Source organism: Ctenocephalides felis, unplaced genomic scaffold (assembly GCF_003426905.1).
Source record: "Ctenocephalides felis isolate EL2017-DRISC unplaced genomic scaffold, ASM342690v1 CF-g0.4_SCAFFOLD_03572, whole genome shotgun sequence".
NCBI classification, from domain to species: Eukaryota; Metazoa; Arthropoda; class Insecta; order Siphonaptera; family Pulicidae; genus Ctenocephalides; species Ctenocephalides felis.
The window spans coordinates 45,393,237-45,406,619 of NW_020539726.1; the positions used below are offsets into that span (position 1 = coordinate 45,393,237).

Here is a 13,383-nt window from a genome sequence, read left to right on the forward strand (position 1 = left end):
ATCAACTATTAAAAATATTAATTTTATATATTGGCTTTCATTAAGAGGCACTTATAGTATTTTTCACCTAGTTATCAATAAGTAAAAAATCTATAAAAGTCGTTTCAATAATACTTTTTCTGTTTTTTCTTTTATCCTTATCGTATGATAAGGATACATATGATTTAAATAGTCGTGGACAAGTCGTAAAGCAATTAGTTATAGCTTTACTTCAATAAAGCGCATACAATTGGTTATAAATATAGTTTAAATTAAGCTTGAGGTATTAAGATAACAATAATTATGACGTTGATTTCTATTCATTAATAATATACAGTGCAGGTCTTTGTGCATCCTCCTCTTTGCTGCGCATATATTCCATATAACGCAACTACTTCATGAACTGATGAATTTGGCTAAACTCTGGCCTCTTGCGAACATCCCAATCCCAACACTTCATCATAAACTCGTAGATCTCCACACTGGCCAAATCCGGCTTTGTCATCCGATGTCCATTCCTCAGATGATCAAGTATGTCCAATCCATTAATTCCAGGATTTGGTATTTTGCCCAAAGAGAATATCTCATGGAGTACAATCCCATAACTCCAAACATCCGATTTGTGGGTATACTTTTGGAATTCCAGCGCCTCGGGAGCTGTCCATTTCAAGGCACAGACGCGACTTCTAGATTCGTAAATCTCGTCCTGAATTGCTCGGGTGAGACCAAAGTCGCAGATTTTGGCACGGAACAAATTGTCCACTAAGACATTGCGGGCTGCCAAATCACGGTGGATGTACTTTTGTTCTTCCAAATAGACCATGCCACCAGCAATCTGTTCTGCAAACTCGTACAAATCGGTTTTGTTCAACAGTTCACCCTTTTTGCGCAAGTAACCAAGCAACGAGCCATTTTTCATGTACTCGGTGATTATGTACAACTCCTCATCGGTTTGACAAGTTCCCAACAATGACAATAGATGATTATGTGATACAGTTTTCATGATGGATGCTTCTTGATTAAAATCATTAATCGACTTAACATCTGCCTTGTCCAATTTTTTGATTGCCACTTCTGTTTTGCCATTCCATAGGCCTCGATATACGGTACCAAAATTACCATTTGCCAATTTTTCGCGAATATCAATGTCCTTGAGTGGTACTTGCATGCAAACTTCTTGATTATTTCGGTTTACTTTGCGCTCATTCTTTCTTTTTTTATAGTATAAATATCCTGTGGAATTAATAAAAATAAATAAACACAAGTTGAATCCATATACGGAATCCAAAACTTTTTAACTCCCCGTAGGGCAAGTTATAGTAATCGCAAAAAAATCGAAAATGAAAATTTTTATATATTTTTACGTTTCAGAGGTTTCTGAATATTTTGGCATACTTTAGAAAAAATGGATGTGTGTGTGCGTGTATATGTGTGTGTATGTGCGTGTATGTGTGTGTGTTCGAATACAAATTTTCGTCGACGATTTCGGGAAAACGGATAAAGCAATTTGAATAATTCAAAAAACATTCGATTCGTATTGATAAGGAGACGTGCTGATTAGTTTTTGACGAAGGCAGGTCTAGCCGTTCCGGAGATACGGGGCAAAAAGTGCCGAAAACGGTAACTCAGTTTTTAACAGAACGGAGCGTCCGATTTTAATAATTCAAAAAACATTTTACTTGTATTGACAAGATGAAGAATTGATCAAATTTTCATGAAGGCAGGTCTAGCGGTTTCGGAGATCTCGTAAAAAAAGTAAAAAAATGCCATTTGGCGGTCAAAAATGATCATTAGACATATGAACATCAAATTATCAGATATTTCATAGAGATTTTAACAATAAGAATAAATTTTGTTAACATTCCTATGGGTTCCGTACCAATGATTATGCGTTAGACAGCGACGCGGTGCTTAGGCGCTTTATATTTTGTCCCTATGCAGTTAAAACAGTACGCTTGCTTTGAAAAAAGTTCAGATCTTCGAAAATATGTCAAAATAAAGAAAACAAATTTTTTTTTTCAGAAAAAATTTTTTTTAAAGAATTTTTTTTTTCAAATTTTTTTTTTAATTTTTTTTTTCGAAAAAAAAGTAATTTTTTTGTCCAATTTATAGTTTCTCAAAAATCTTATTTTTTCGAAGTAAAATTTTTTTCAAAAATGTTAATCGTTTTTGAAAAAATAATAATTTTTGGTACGGGAAGTTCCAGCAATTTGCCTTAAGGCGCGATGCCTTAATTGCCTTAAGACTGAATTCCACTTACAGCTAACTAAGTAACGCGTTTTCCAAAATCGAAAACTCAATGATGGGACGTGCAGTGCTGCAAAATAAGAGTTATCTTTGTAACGGCCACCTATAAACTAGATAGTGCGTTGAATAAGTAAATTTTGGTCTCAACTAAAAACTTAAGTTTTTCTTCAGTAAAAATACAATTGCCGGTATTTTTAGTGTTAGTTACCCTGACGTAGTAATGTGGTTTGGAAATAAAGAAAAAACGTTCATTGGACGCGGACCAAAACTTTTGGACAGTGCAAAAAGTGGCGCAGCAAAAGTAAATAATTGGATTCAGAATGTACTAAGTATGACAATGATGGTTTTTTCTACTTACCCAAGATTCCAAGGAGTACTATCACCAAAAGAATCACAAAGCTTAAAGCCCATACCAGTGCATCGGATGAGTCCTTCTTCTGATACGTTTCATACATGTCATCATAATATTCAGTAACGTAGTGGTAATTGCCGTAATTTGGGACTTTTGGGACTCTTTGGCTTGATTTAGCAGCTAATCCATAAGGGTCTTGTTTTTTACCACTTTTAGAAGAGTTTTGTTTCATTATATTAGTCATATTCAACTCAAATTTTTATCTGAAATAAGGGCGAAAATACTCAAGATAACCTAATTGTTAAATAAATATCACAATCCAGAAATTGATAATTATACGTGAACTTCATTTTTAACTAATTTATTAATAATAATATTTATTAACTTCCCGTAGGGTAAGTTATTGTAATGGGCCGAAAATCGAAATTGAAAATTTTTACATTTCTCGACGTTTTGGTTTCTGAATATTTTGGCATACCTCAGAAAAAATGGATGTGTGTGTGTGTATGTATGTATGGATACAAATTTCCAGTTACGTTTTCGGACACACGGATCAAGCGATTTGAATGATTCAAAAAACGTTCGATTCCTATTGATAGGGAAAAGAGCTGATTAGTTTTTGGCAAAGGCAGGTCCAGCCGTTTTGGAGATACGGAGCGAAGAGTGCAAAAAATAGAAATCGATTCTTTGCTCTTTTCCTCCGTAACTGCTGGACCTACCTTTGCCAAAACCTAATCAGCACATCTCCCTATCAATAGGAATTGAATGTTTTTTGAACCACGGACGAAAAATTGTATCCATACATACATACACACACACATCCTTTTATTCTGAGGTATGCCAAAATATTCAGAAACCTTCAAAACGTCGAGAAATGCAAAAATACACACCGGTCTGGAATGCGTAAAAGCATTTCCTTCGCTATACAAAAAAAAAAACATCCTTTTTTTCTGAGGTATGCCAATAAAATGTTCAGAAACCTTCAAAACGTCGAGAAATGCAAAAATTTTCAATTTCTATTTTTGGACGATTACAATAACTTACCCTACGGGAAGTTAATAATTTCCATTATTATTTGTACTTACGTTTTTGGTCACAAATATTGTTTCTCCTCTTAAGTACTATTAAGTATAATCAATAAATAATTATTTATTATTTTGAGCAAGAATAAAAGATTTTTTTCTAAAAAACGTGCACCACCGTTCTTTCAAATTTTATATACAGTGGATATTTTATTGTGAGCCTATCTGGAGCACACCCAAAAGTTTGATAAAAAGTTATATTGTCAATTTATATGGAAATTATTTTATACATATATTACTAACCATAAACTAAATTGTTAAAATCATAAAACATCTAAAATGATAAACTATAGAGATATCTTTATATTCCTAATTATTACTTGAATTAAATTTTTTGTGTTGCTCGAACAAAGTTTTTGGTTAAAAAATAACTTATTGGCAATGTGCAATCTTAGGATTATTTGATGATTATTTGATTTCTGCACTTTGAAATGTTCGAAAATTAATAAAGTACTATAAATTTTAATATTTGATGTAATTCAACATTTAATGCAGTATCAGTATTGTGAAAAAACGGTAATTAGTTAGTAATTATTTTATATTAACAGTTATTTTGAAATTCCCAGGTCTGATGGCGGAATTATTGATGCTGCAAAACAAAATGAGGAGCTGATGAAGAATTTCGTGTCCTGAAGGAGTTATAACTATAGTAATGTAAATATAACAAGTTATATCTAGCAAATTCAACCAAATCTCCAGGATACTCACCCACATCAAACATTATTTAGGTACGTGATGATCTAGATCTAGAATAACTTTTTGGCCATCGGTCAAAATTAACCAAAATGTACTAAAAAGACGTTTATGCCAAAAATATTTATAATTGAATAAGAAAATAATCACAAAAATAGTTTAATAAGTTTTTTCCACTATATCAATGTCTTTCCTGATGCTAAACTTGTGAAAAAATGATTTTTTAAGAAACTTTTCACAATGATACTTACAAAGAGTGGTTGAATTATAAAAATAAAGTTTGGAATAATAGGTTGTGTAAAAATTTCAAAATTGTGTTTTCACAATAGTTGCTAAATTTCAATCCTGGTCGATTATGACAAATATTTACACATATCAGGAAGCTTTTGCAACTTAGCTTGGCAAAATGATACTTAGTTAGAGCATGTATTTATTTTGTTTATTTTTACCTGATTATGATGAACAAACAATAATACATTAATATATTATATTCTCATATTGTCTAAGCGATAATATGCAAAAACTTTGAAGCAGTTCGACAAAAACAAATATTATCAGAATATATTTGAACTTTTTTAAACAATTTGAAAATTATGTTTTTTTAATTTTGTACACTGATAAATCTAATTAATAGATGTGTGAGAGTTTTTAGAATCTAAAACTGATAAAATCAGAAAGATAAAAAAATTTACTTTTATCATATCGTGAACTTCAAAAAATTCTCCTTACTTCTCGTTGATCACAATTAAATAATTTCCTAAAATCGAATCCTAGCAATCCTTCTCAGAATCAATTACTAAAAAATATTTTTTTTACTACTGCAATTAACTTGAAAATCAATTAATTAATTAATAATTAATATTAATATTGCTTGCTTGAATTCTGGCAAACTGGTATAAAACTTTAATAAAAAAATTAAAAAATGACTTGTTAGAAAAATATGTCAATCATTTATTTGAATAGTATTCGATTTACGTAAGAAACAATATTAAAATCAGTGCTTGAAATTTGATTAAATTAAACCCATTAGATTTAGCATAGTTAATTTACAATTTGGATTTATAATTATTTTCTGTATATAATTTACAAACTTAAAATACTACCAATGGGTAGTATTTTAAAATATTACTCTACATTTTAGTCATAATAATAACTGAATGCCTCCTAAGAAGTTGGAATTGGATGCAAATAATAAACAAAAAATATGAAAAATATTTGAGAATACAATTATAATAATAAAAGAGATAAATTATTTAACTAATATTTCTGAATAAATCAGCCCAGATTTTCACCACCTCGCCATCGTTCTACTTTTCTATATTATTATAACTTTTATCACTTTTAAATTATCATGAGAATCCAAAAGTTTTTATTCTTAAACTGAATGTCGACTATCTGCTACTTGACTTTCTTCTACTCCTTTTTTTTGTCTTTTTGACTTTCTAATTTGAAGCAGAATAGATATCATATGAAGCACAAGTAGTTCCATATGAATAGAGCAATAATGTATTTTAATCGCAGCTATTCAATTTATATTTTATGTTTGAGGCATTAACACTTACGGGACGGCATCGATTTTAAAACAATCTACTGTACCGGCTGTAAACTTGATTTCATTGTGTATGTTACGCAATTTGTTTGATAAAAATTTGTGGTCATTGAAGGACATACATTTATAATATTAATTTATTTATTTTTGATCATTTTATGAAGAATGGAGACGTTCAAAACAATTTCTAAAATGCATAGCTGGTTGATTTTGTCATGTTTTACAATAAAGTGCTGTTTGCCGCCTTCTTCCTGGTGCTTTTCTGTCAGAACAGACAATACAATCCCTTTTTCTTTCTCTACTGCCATTTAGAATATGTCACTGATTAGTCAGTATATTTGTTCATTTTTGTGCTGCCATAATGGTTTGTTTTTTCTATTATATTGTCTAATAATTCATTTGTAAAATATAAAGTAAAATAATCTATTGGATGTCTTATATTGCTTGGTATTTGTAGCCGGGGTGTTTGTTGATGTATGTCAGACTATTGAAGGAGAATCGGAACATTCGCTAATGCCATTCCGCTCTTCATTTAATTTGTCGAAATTCTTCTTTTTGTTTGTTGGATAATATCATCATCACATTCATCACTATCTTCGGTGTGAATAGTAATTTCGTAAAATTTGTCTGTATGAATGTCATTTTCACTACTGCTTAATTCACAAAATTTACCAGTCGTTTTGACATATTTAAAAGCGCTCGGTCGTTTTAAATATTAAAAAAAGACTATATAGCAAAGAAAAAGGCTAAAAATACTATTAAAATAACCTAAAATTATTTCCAAAATACAACACTGTTTATCACTGCTATATGTAATTTATTCAACTTTTCGATGCAAACTGAGTCATTGTTTACAAAATAGCCTGTGCCTCACAGAATGTGTTTGTCCACTCAGGTGGACAGCCGTCCCCAAAGTGTTAAAATAAAAATAATATTAAATTGAGCTCTACGCATTGATATATAGTGCAAACGAATCTTCATTAATATATATACCGTTAAGCATATTTTCATTAACACATATATTCATTATGAATTCATGAATCTGTTTAAACTCCGGCCTCTTGTCTTCATCCCAATCCCAACACTTCATCATTAACTCGTAAGTCTCCGCACTCGCCAAATCAGGCTTCGACATTCGATATCCATTCCTCAGGTGATCAAGTATTTCCAATCCATTAGTTCCAGGATATGGTATCTTGCCCAAAGAGAATATCTCATGGAGTACAATCCCATAACTCCAAATATCCGATTTGTGGGAGTATTTTTGGAATTGCAGCGCCTCGGGAGCTGTCCATTTCACGGCGCAGACACGACTTCTAGATTCATAAATTTCGTCCTGAATTGCTCGGGTGAGACCAAAGTCGCAGATCTTGGCACGAAACAAATTGTCAACTAAAACATTACGGGCTGCCAAATCGCGGTGGATGTACTTTTGCTCTTCCATATAAACCATGCCGCATGCAATCTGTTCTGCAAACTCGTACAAATCAGCTTTGTTCAACGTTTCGCCTACCTTGCGCAAATAATTAAGCAACGAGCCATTTTTCATGTACTCGGTAATTATGTACAACTCCTCCTTGGTTTGACAAATCCCCAATAAAGATAATATATTTTTATGTCTCATTGTTTTCATAATCGACGCTTCTTGCTCAAAATCATTAATCGACTTCATATCTGCTTTGTCCAATTTTTTTATAGCCACTTCTGTTCTGCCTTTCCATAGGCCTCGATGCACGGTACCAAAATTGCCACTGGCCAATTTTTCATGAAATTCAATTTTTTTCAGTGGTATTTGCATGCAGTTGCGCCTTTTTCTTATTACTCGGTATAATAAATAACCTGTAAAAGTAATTAGAATTTGATTGCAAGTAAATCCAATGTAGTATATGGTGTAGTAATGTAGTATTTGGCAATGAATGGACGTGAAGACTTTCAATGAGTTTTGACTGTGTTTTCAAAATGTATTTTGAATTTTGATTAAAAAAACTCGCAATATAGGTAACTTTTAACTAAGTTGTTATTTTAATTCACCAAGTAAAAACATTATTCTTTATACACACTGATCTTTCTACTTACCCAAGATTCCAAGCAATACGATTGCTAAAGGAATCACTAGGAAACAAAACAGTTGACCAGTTGAGTCCACTTTCAGAACAGTTTTCATATCAGTTGTGGTATCTTTTAGATACGTTTCTTTCTCCATATTATAGTCATCTTCAGAGACAAAATAGTAGTCATCGTAATTTACCACCTCACTGTCTCGATTTCGCAGCCGATCTATAATGATCTTTGTATGATCTGTCTGGCCCTTTAGTACTTTTAAAAAAGTTTGCTTCATTTCATCGATCAACGACATATTTCTCTGAATAAGATAAACAACGATAAAGATACATCGAATATACAAATTGATACAAATGTTACAATTCAGAGATCGATTCTTGTGTCCATAATTCACCTTTTTTCCCAAAAAGACACTGATTACAATCTTTAGTAAACCATGTAAAGATTAAAGAATAATACCAAAATACCACTTTTTAAATTGAACAAAATAAGCATTTACAAAAAAATAGTATAGAACTTTCTCTTTTTTATGAATAGATGTAAGTGGCATTGTGCTTTATGGCGAGTTTTATGAACTTCTCGATTTATGTGAATAATCGACTTAATCAATAAAAATTCAAATTAATCAACTTTTTATATTGTGACTATACAATTTTGAAATTTTGGGCTCGTTCATAGTTTAACACCTTTCGTAGGTCTATAATAATTAACTTCCCGAAGGAGAAGTTTATGTTTATATAAAAAAATCTGACTCGCTAATTTTATGTTTTCTTGCCGTTTTAAGCCATTCTGAATCGAATGAGGCCAACATTTGGAAAAAGTATGTGTGTGTGTGTGCGTGTGTGTGAAAAGATTTTTTGCCGTAAATCGACATTTTTAAACAAAAAAAAATTTTCAAAAAACAAAAACGGCTGGACCGATTTCAAAAATTTAAAAGCCATTCGATGTATCTCGATGAGGATTTGTGCGATGATCGGATGAGCCGTTTCTTTGTAAATTGCAGAAAAGTGAAACAAATTCTGCAGAAAAGCCCGCAATTCTGCATCGATTTTTAAAATTCAAAAACCGTTTGAAAGATATTGGTTGGGAATCGTGCTGATTAGTTTTTGGTAGAGATCGGCCGGGCCGTTTTTTTTGTAATAAAGTTTAAAAAAAAAATCGACGATTTTTATGGTTTTTTTTTTGACGGTAGATACCATAGTCTTGTAGATCATACTAAAATATTACGGCCCTACGACAATTGGTTTAACTTTAAAAATTTGCCAAAATTTGCAAAAATTGGTTGTTTTTTTGCATTTGTCAAAATTAGATCTTCCATCGACGTTTCCTCAGAAACGCCTGAACCGATTTCAGAAATTTAAAATCTCAATGAGGACTATCGTTTGTCAGTTTGTGAGACGATCTGCCAAGCCGTTTCTTTGCAATTTGAAAAAAAGTGTTAAACTTTTCGTCCACATTTAAGCTTATATTAGAGAATCGATTTCCAAAAATCAAAAACTGTTCGAAAGATATGAGTTGGGAATGATACTGATTAGTTTTAAGTGAATATCTACCGAGCCGTTTTTTTGTAATTAATTGTTGAAAAAAAAATTTAAGCCGATTTTAATGAAACTTTTTTTGACGATATATATCATGGTCTTATAGAACTCACTGAAATATTACGGCCTTACGACAAGTAGTTTAATTTTAAAAATTTATCAAAATTTGAGAAAATGAGTAGTTTTTTTGAATTTTGTTGAAATTAAAATTAAATGATTTAGTTGATATAACGATAGAGTACTTGGTTTTGAACATAGTAAACCATTAAAGTCCTACGGAAACTGGTTCAATTATAAAAACTGCTGATTTTTGAAAATTTGCTTTTAGCAAATACACTGAGTTGACGTGTTCGTTCGTTTTCAATGATGTGTAATAAATCCACTCGAAATACTTATAATGATTCATATATTAATTTATTTCTTATTGATTAAATCGATTATTTACACATTTCGCGAAGTACATGTAACTTCCCTCAAGGCAAAATACCAAAACCAACTAGTTTAGAATGTTTTAAAGATCATGAACTCCATCACTATAAAAAGTTACATCTATATCAAAAATTTATTATGATTATTATTATTTGTACTTACATTTTTAGTCACAAGTATTATATACACTACCACAATCGTATTCTATGTCACTTAATGTAATTAATAAGGTTTTTTTTAATGTTTTTGACAATAATAAGAGATTTTGTCTTACTCGCTCGATATATTTTTTTATATACATTGGATGACTTATAACATGTTATCTGAAGCACACCCAGACGATTAATAAATTATGATGAAGTCAACTTTTGCGGATATCTTTTATTTTACTTAAACTAACAATAAGCTGTGAAATCGTAAATTAAAGATATTTTTCAATTATACTAATATTTATATTTCTTGTTGCATGAAAAATAGTTTTATTCCTAGTTAATTAAGATAACATTCAATTTGTATTGACAATGTGCAATGTCTATTGTGCTTTTGGTAAATGCAGATTCGGAAAAAAACTAGGGGTGCATTGTATAGAAAACAATTTTTTTTAAAAAAGCTTAGAAATTCTCGAAGAAAATTGACTTTTTTGAAGAAAAAAAAATTTCCTTATATTTTTTTGAAAAATTGAATTTATTATTCAAATCTCTATAAAATACCTAATAATTTGATGTGCATATGTCTAATCTAATTTTTTTTATCAAATATCCGAAACCACTGACCTACCTTCAAAAAATTAATCAGGTCTTCTTTCGTCAATACAAATAAAATATTTTTTGAAACATTCAAATCGGGCGCTGCGAAACGACTGGACCTGCCTTTGCCAAAAACTAATCAGCAGGTCTCCTCATCAGTACGCATCGAATGTTTTTTAATCATTCAAACCGGTTAATCGGTGCTCTCGGATACGTCGACGAAAACTGTATCCAAACACACACACACACGCACATACATATATATATATATATATACATACTGAAATATACCAAAATGTTCAGAAACCCCTGAAACATAAAGATATATAAAATCTTGGATTTTTGGACGATTACTATAACTTACCCGTTAGTTAAATTTATTTTGAAATATTTTGGCCATTCTGAACTTTTTTTCAAAGCAATCATACTGCTTTAACTGCATAGAGACAAAATATCGAAGCGCCTAAGCGCCGCGTCGCCGTGTAACTTATGAACATTGGTACGGAACCCATAGGAATGTAAACAAAATTTATACTTATTGTTAAAATCTCTATAAAATATCTGATAATTTAATGTTCATATGTCTAATGATCATTTTTGACCGCCAAATGGCATTTTTTTTTTACTTTTTTTACTAGATCTCCGAAACCGCTAGACCTGCCTTCATGAAAATTTGATCATTTCTTCATCCAGTTCACCCATATAAGTAAAATGTTTTTTGAATTGAAATTGAAAATTTATATCCGCCCACACACACATATACGCACACACACACATACATCCATTTTTTCTAAGGTATGCCAAAATGTTCAGAAACCTCTGAAACGTAAAGATATATAAAAATTTTCATTTTCGATTTTTTTGCGATTACTATAACTTGCCCTACGGAAAGTTAATAAAATATGATTTTATAAGAGCAAAATATATGATAAAATGCAAATTGTGCAATTCTAGTTAAAATGTATAGAAATCTAAATAACTAGTTCAAACCTTAAAAAATATGAAAAAAACGGAAAAGAAGAATATAGAATATCTTAAAAATATATTTTATTTAATGAAAATCGAATAAACTTTAATGAAGCATAGTCAATTATAATAAAACATAATAATTTTTGATAATATATTTTGCAACCAATATACAAAGAATAATACATGAAATTTTATACATTTTAAGATAACTATTACAAGTTTTATTTGTTAATTACGTATATTCATCATTGTTACTTGATGTTAAATTATTTAACAGTTGTAACAAATATTGTAATTAAAAAAAAAATACGTATATTTTTTATTATCTTTTATCTTTTATCTTAATGGTGCCGTCGCATAGGCGTCTTCTCTATTTTCTTGGTCTTGGACATAAACTGATGGTTCCTTCTTTTTGCAACAACATTTTTTTATGCATGCTGCTATGCCAACAACTGAAATGGATAAAAAATTTAAATTATTAAAAAAAATAGTGGTGTATGGCATCGTGCCTTAAGGCAAATTGCTGAAACTTTCCGTACGGTAATGAAATCGAGAAATTTTAAACGTTTTCAAAATATATTATTACAAATACTGTAACTTTCATTATTTTTGCTATCTTATTGTAATATCTGAGCAAATCAAATGTAAATTATACATAATTCAATTTATCTCCAGAACATTAACAATCGTCATTTCATTTCGAATTCAATTTCAAAAATAATTAATAATTATGCCTAATTGCCTAATTTACACAAAATTGAAAATGTTAATCTTTTAAAAAAAAAATAATTATTGGTGCGGGAAGTTCCAGCAATTTGCCTTAAGGCACGGTGCTATGCACCCCATTAGTTTGTTGAAGGCATAAACATCACCTTCGACAAGTTAATATTAATGATGCCAGAATAAAGGGTGCAATATTTTCTAGAATTTATTAAGTAAATAAATTAACTCACCAATTGCAATAATTCCTATCACAGCTTTGTACACATGGCGAATTTTCAATGGTGACAAATTTCTTTCATAATTGTATTGCTGTGTTTTCTTTCTCGCCTCTTCAAGGATCCTGTTCATATCCATTGTAAAAATTCACAAGTGCAATTAAAAAACTAGGAATTAACAACTGTATTAATTTGTAAAATTACCAGGCCGTATTAACTTGTTTCATGAAATTTCCAGGTCGTTCTGATGGCGGAATTGATATCTGTGAATAACTAGGAGTAATGAAGGAGCTGATGAAGACTTTACGTCGAAGACACATTTGCTTCAAACTGATAAATTTTCCTGGTGAAGTTATGGCTGAAATAACGCACATACAGTTATAATTAAGGGGCACAACTAGTGTAACCGCCTAAAAAAAAGTGATTTTTGGGAATTTATATTAAAAAAATACTTTATCAAACATTTCAAAATTTTAAGAATATATTTACACATATTTCAAGAATACATAGTAAAATTTTTGAAGAAAAAAATTAAATATTTTTTAAGTTACCATCGATCTCCAACGGCGCGAAAAAAGGCCCTTCACTGCTGCAGTGATTCCGGCCTTCTACGTGGATGAAATTTAATAAAAAAAAAATCTCGTTAAACTAGATAATATTGTCTGTAAAATGACCTACGATAAAAAAAATCAAAAATTGACAAAATGGCGGCGTTTTTTTTAAAAAAAGACGAAGTTTACTCAAAATTTTGGTCGTTTTTGGACAGCCAAAATTCGATTTTTAAACCGATCAAAAATCGA

General features: G+C 30.5%; 2 protein-coding genes across 2 annotated transcripts; both read right to left on the minus strand.

Moving 5' to 3' along the window:
• Positions 1–370: 370 nt before the first annotated feature.
• Positions 371–2,822, minus strand: LOC113388583 (tyrosine-protein kinase-like). The gene is made up of 2 exons (XM_026625951.1): positions 2,680–2,822; positions 371–1,190 (listed from the first exon to the last, which is right to left on the minus strand). The coding sequence occupies exons 1-2, from the start codon at positions 2,820–2,822 to the stop codon at positions 371–373; spliced, it is 963 nt and encodes a 320-aa protein (XP_026481736.1).
• Positions 2,823–6,848: 4,026 nt separating this feature from the next.
• Positions 6,849–8,258, minus strand: LOC113388584 (tyrosine-protein kinase SRK3-like). The gene is made up of 2 exons (XM_026625952.1): positions 7,979–8,258; positions 6,849–7,741 (listed from the first exon to the last, which is right to left on the minus strand). Exons 1-2 carry the CDS (start codon positions 8,256–8,258, stop codon positions 6,849–6,851), a joined length of 1,173 nt encoding a protein of 390 aa, XP_026481737.1.
• Between the last annotated feature and the right edge of the window lie 5,125 nt (positions 8,259–13,383).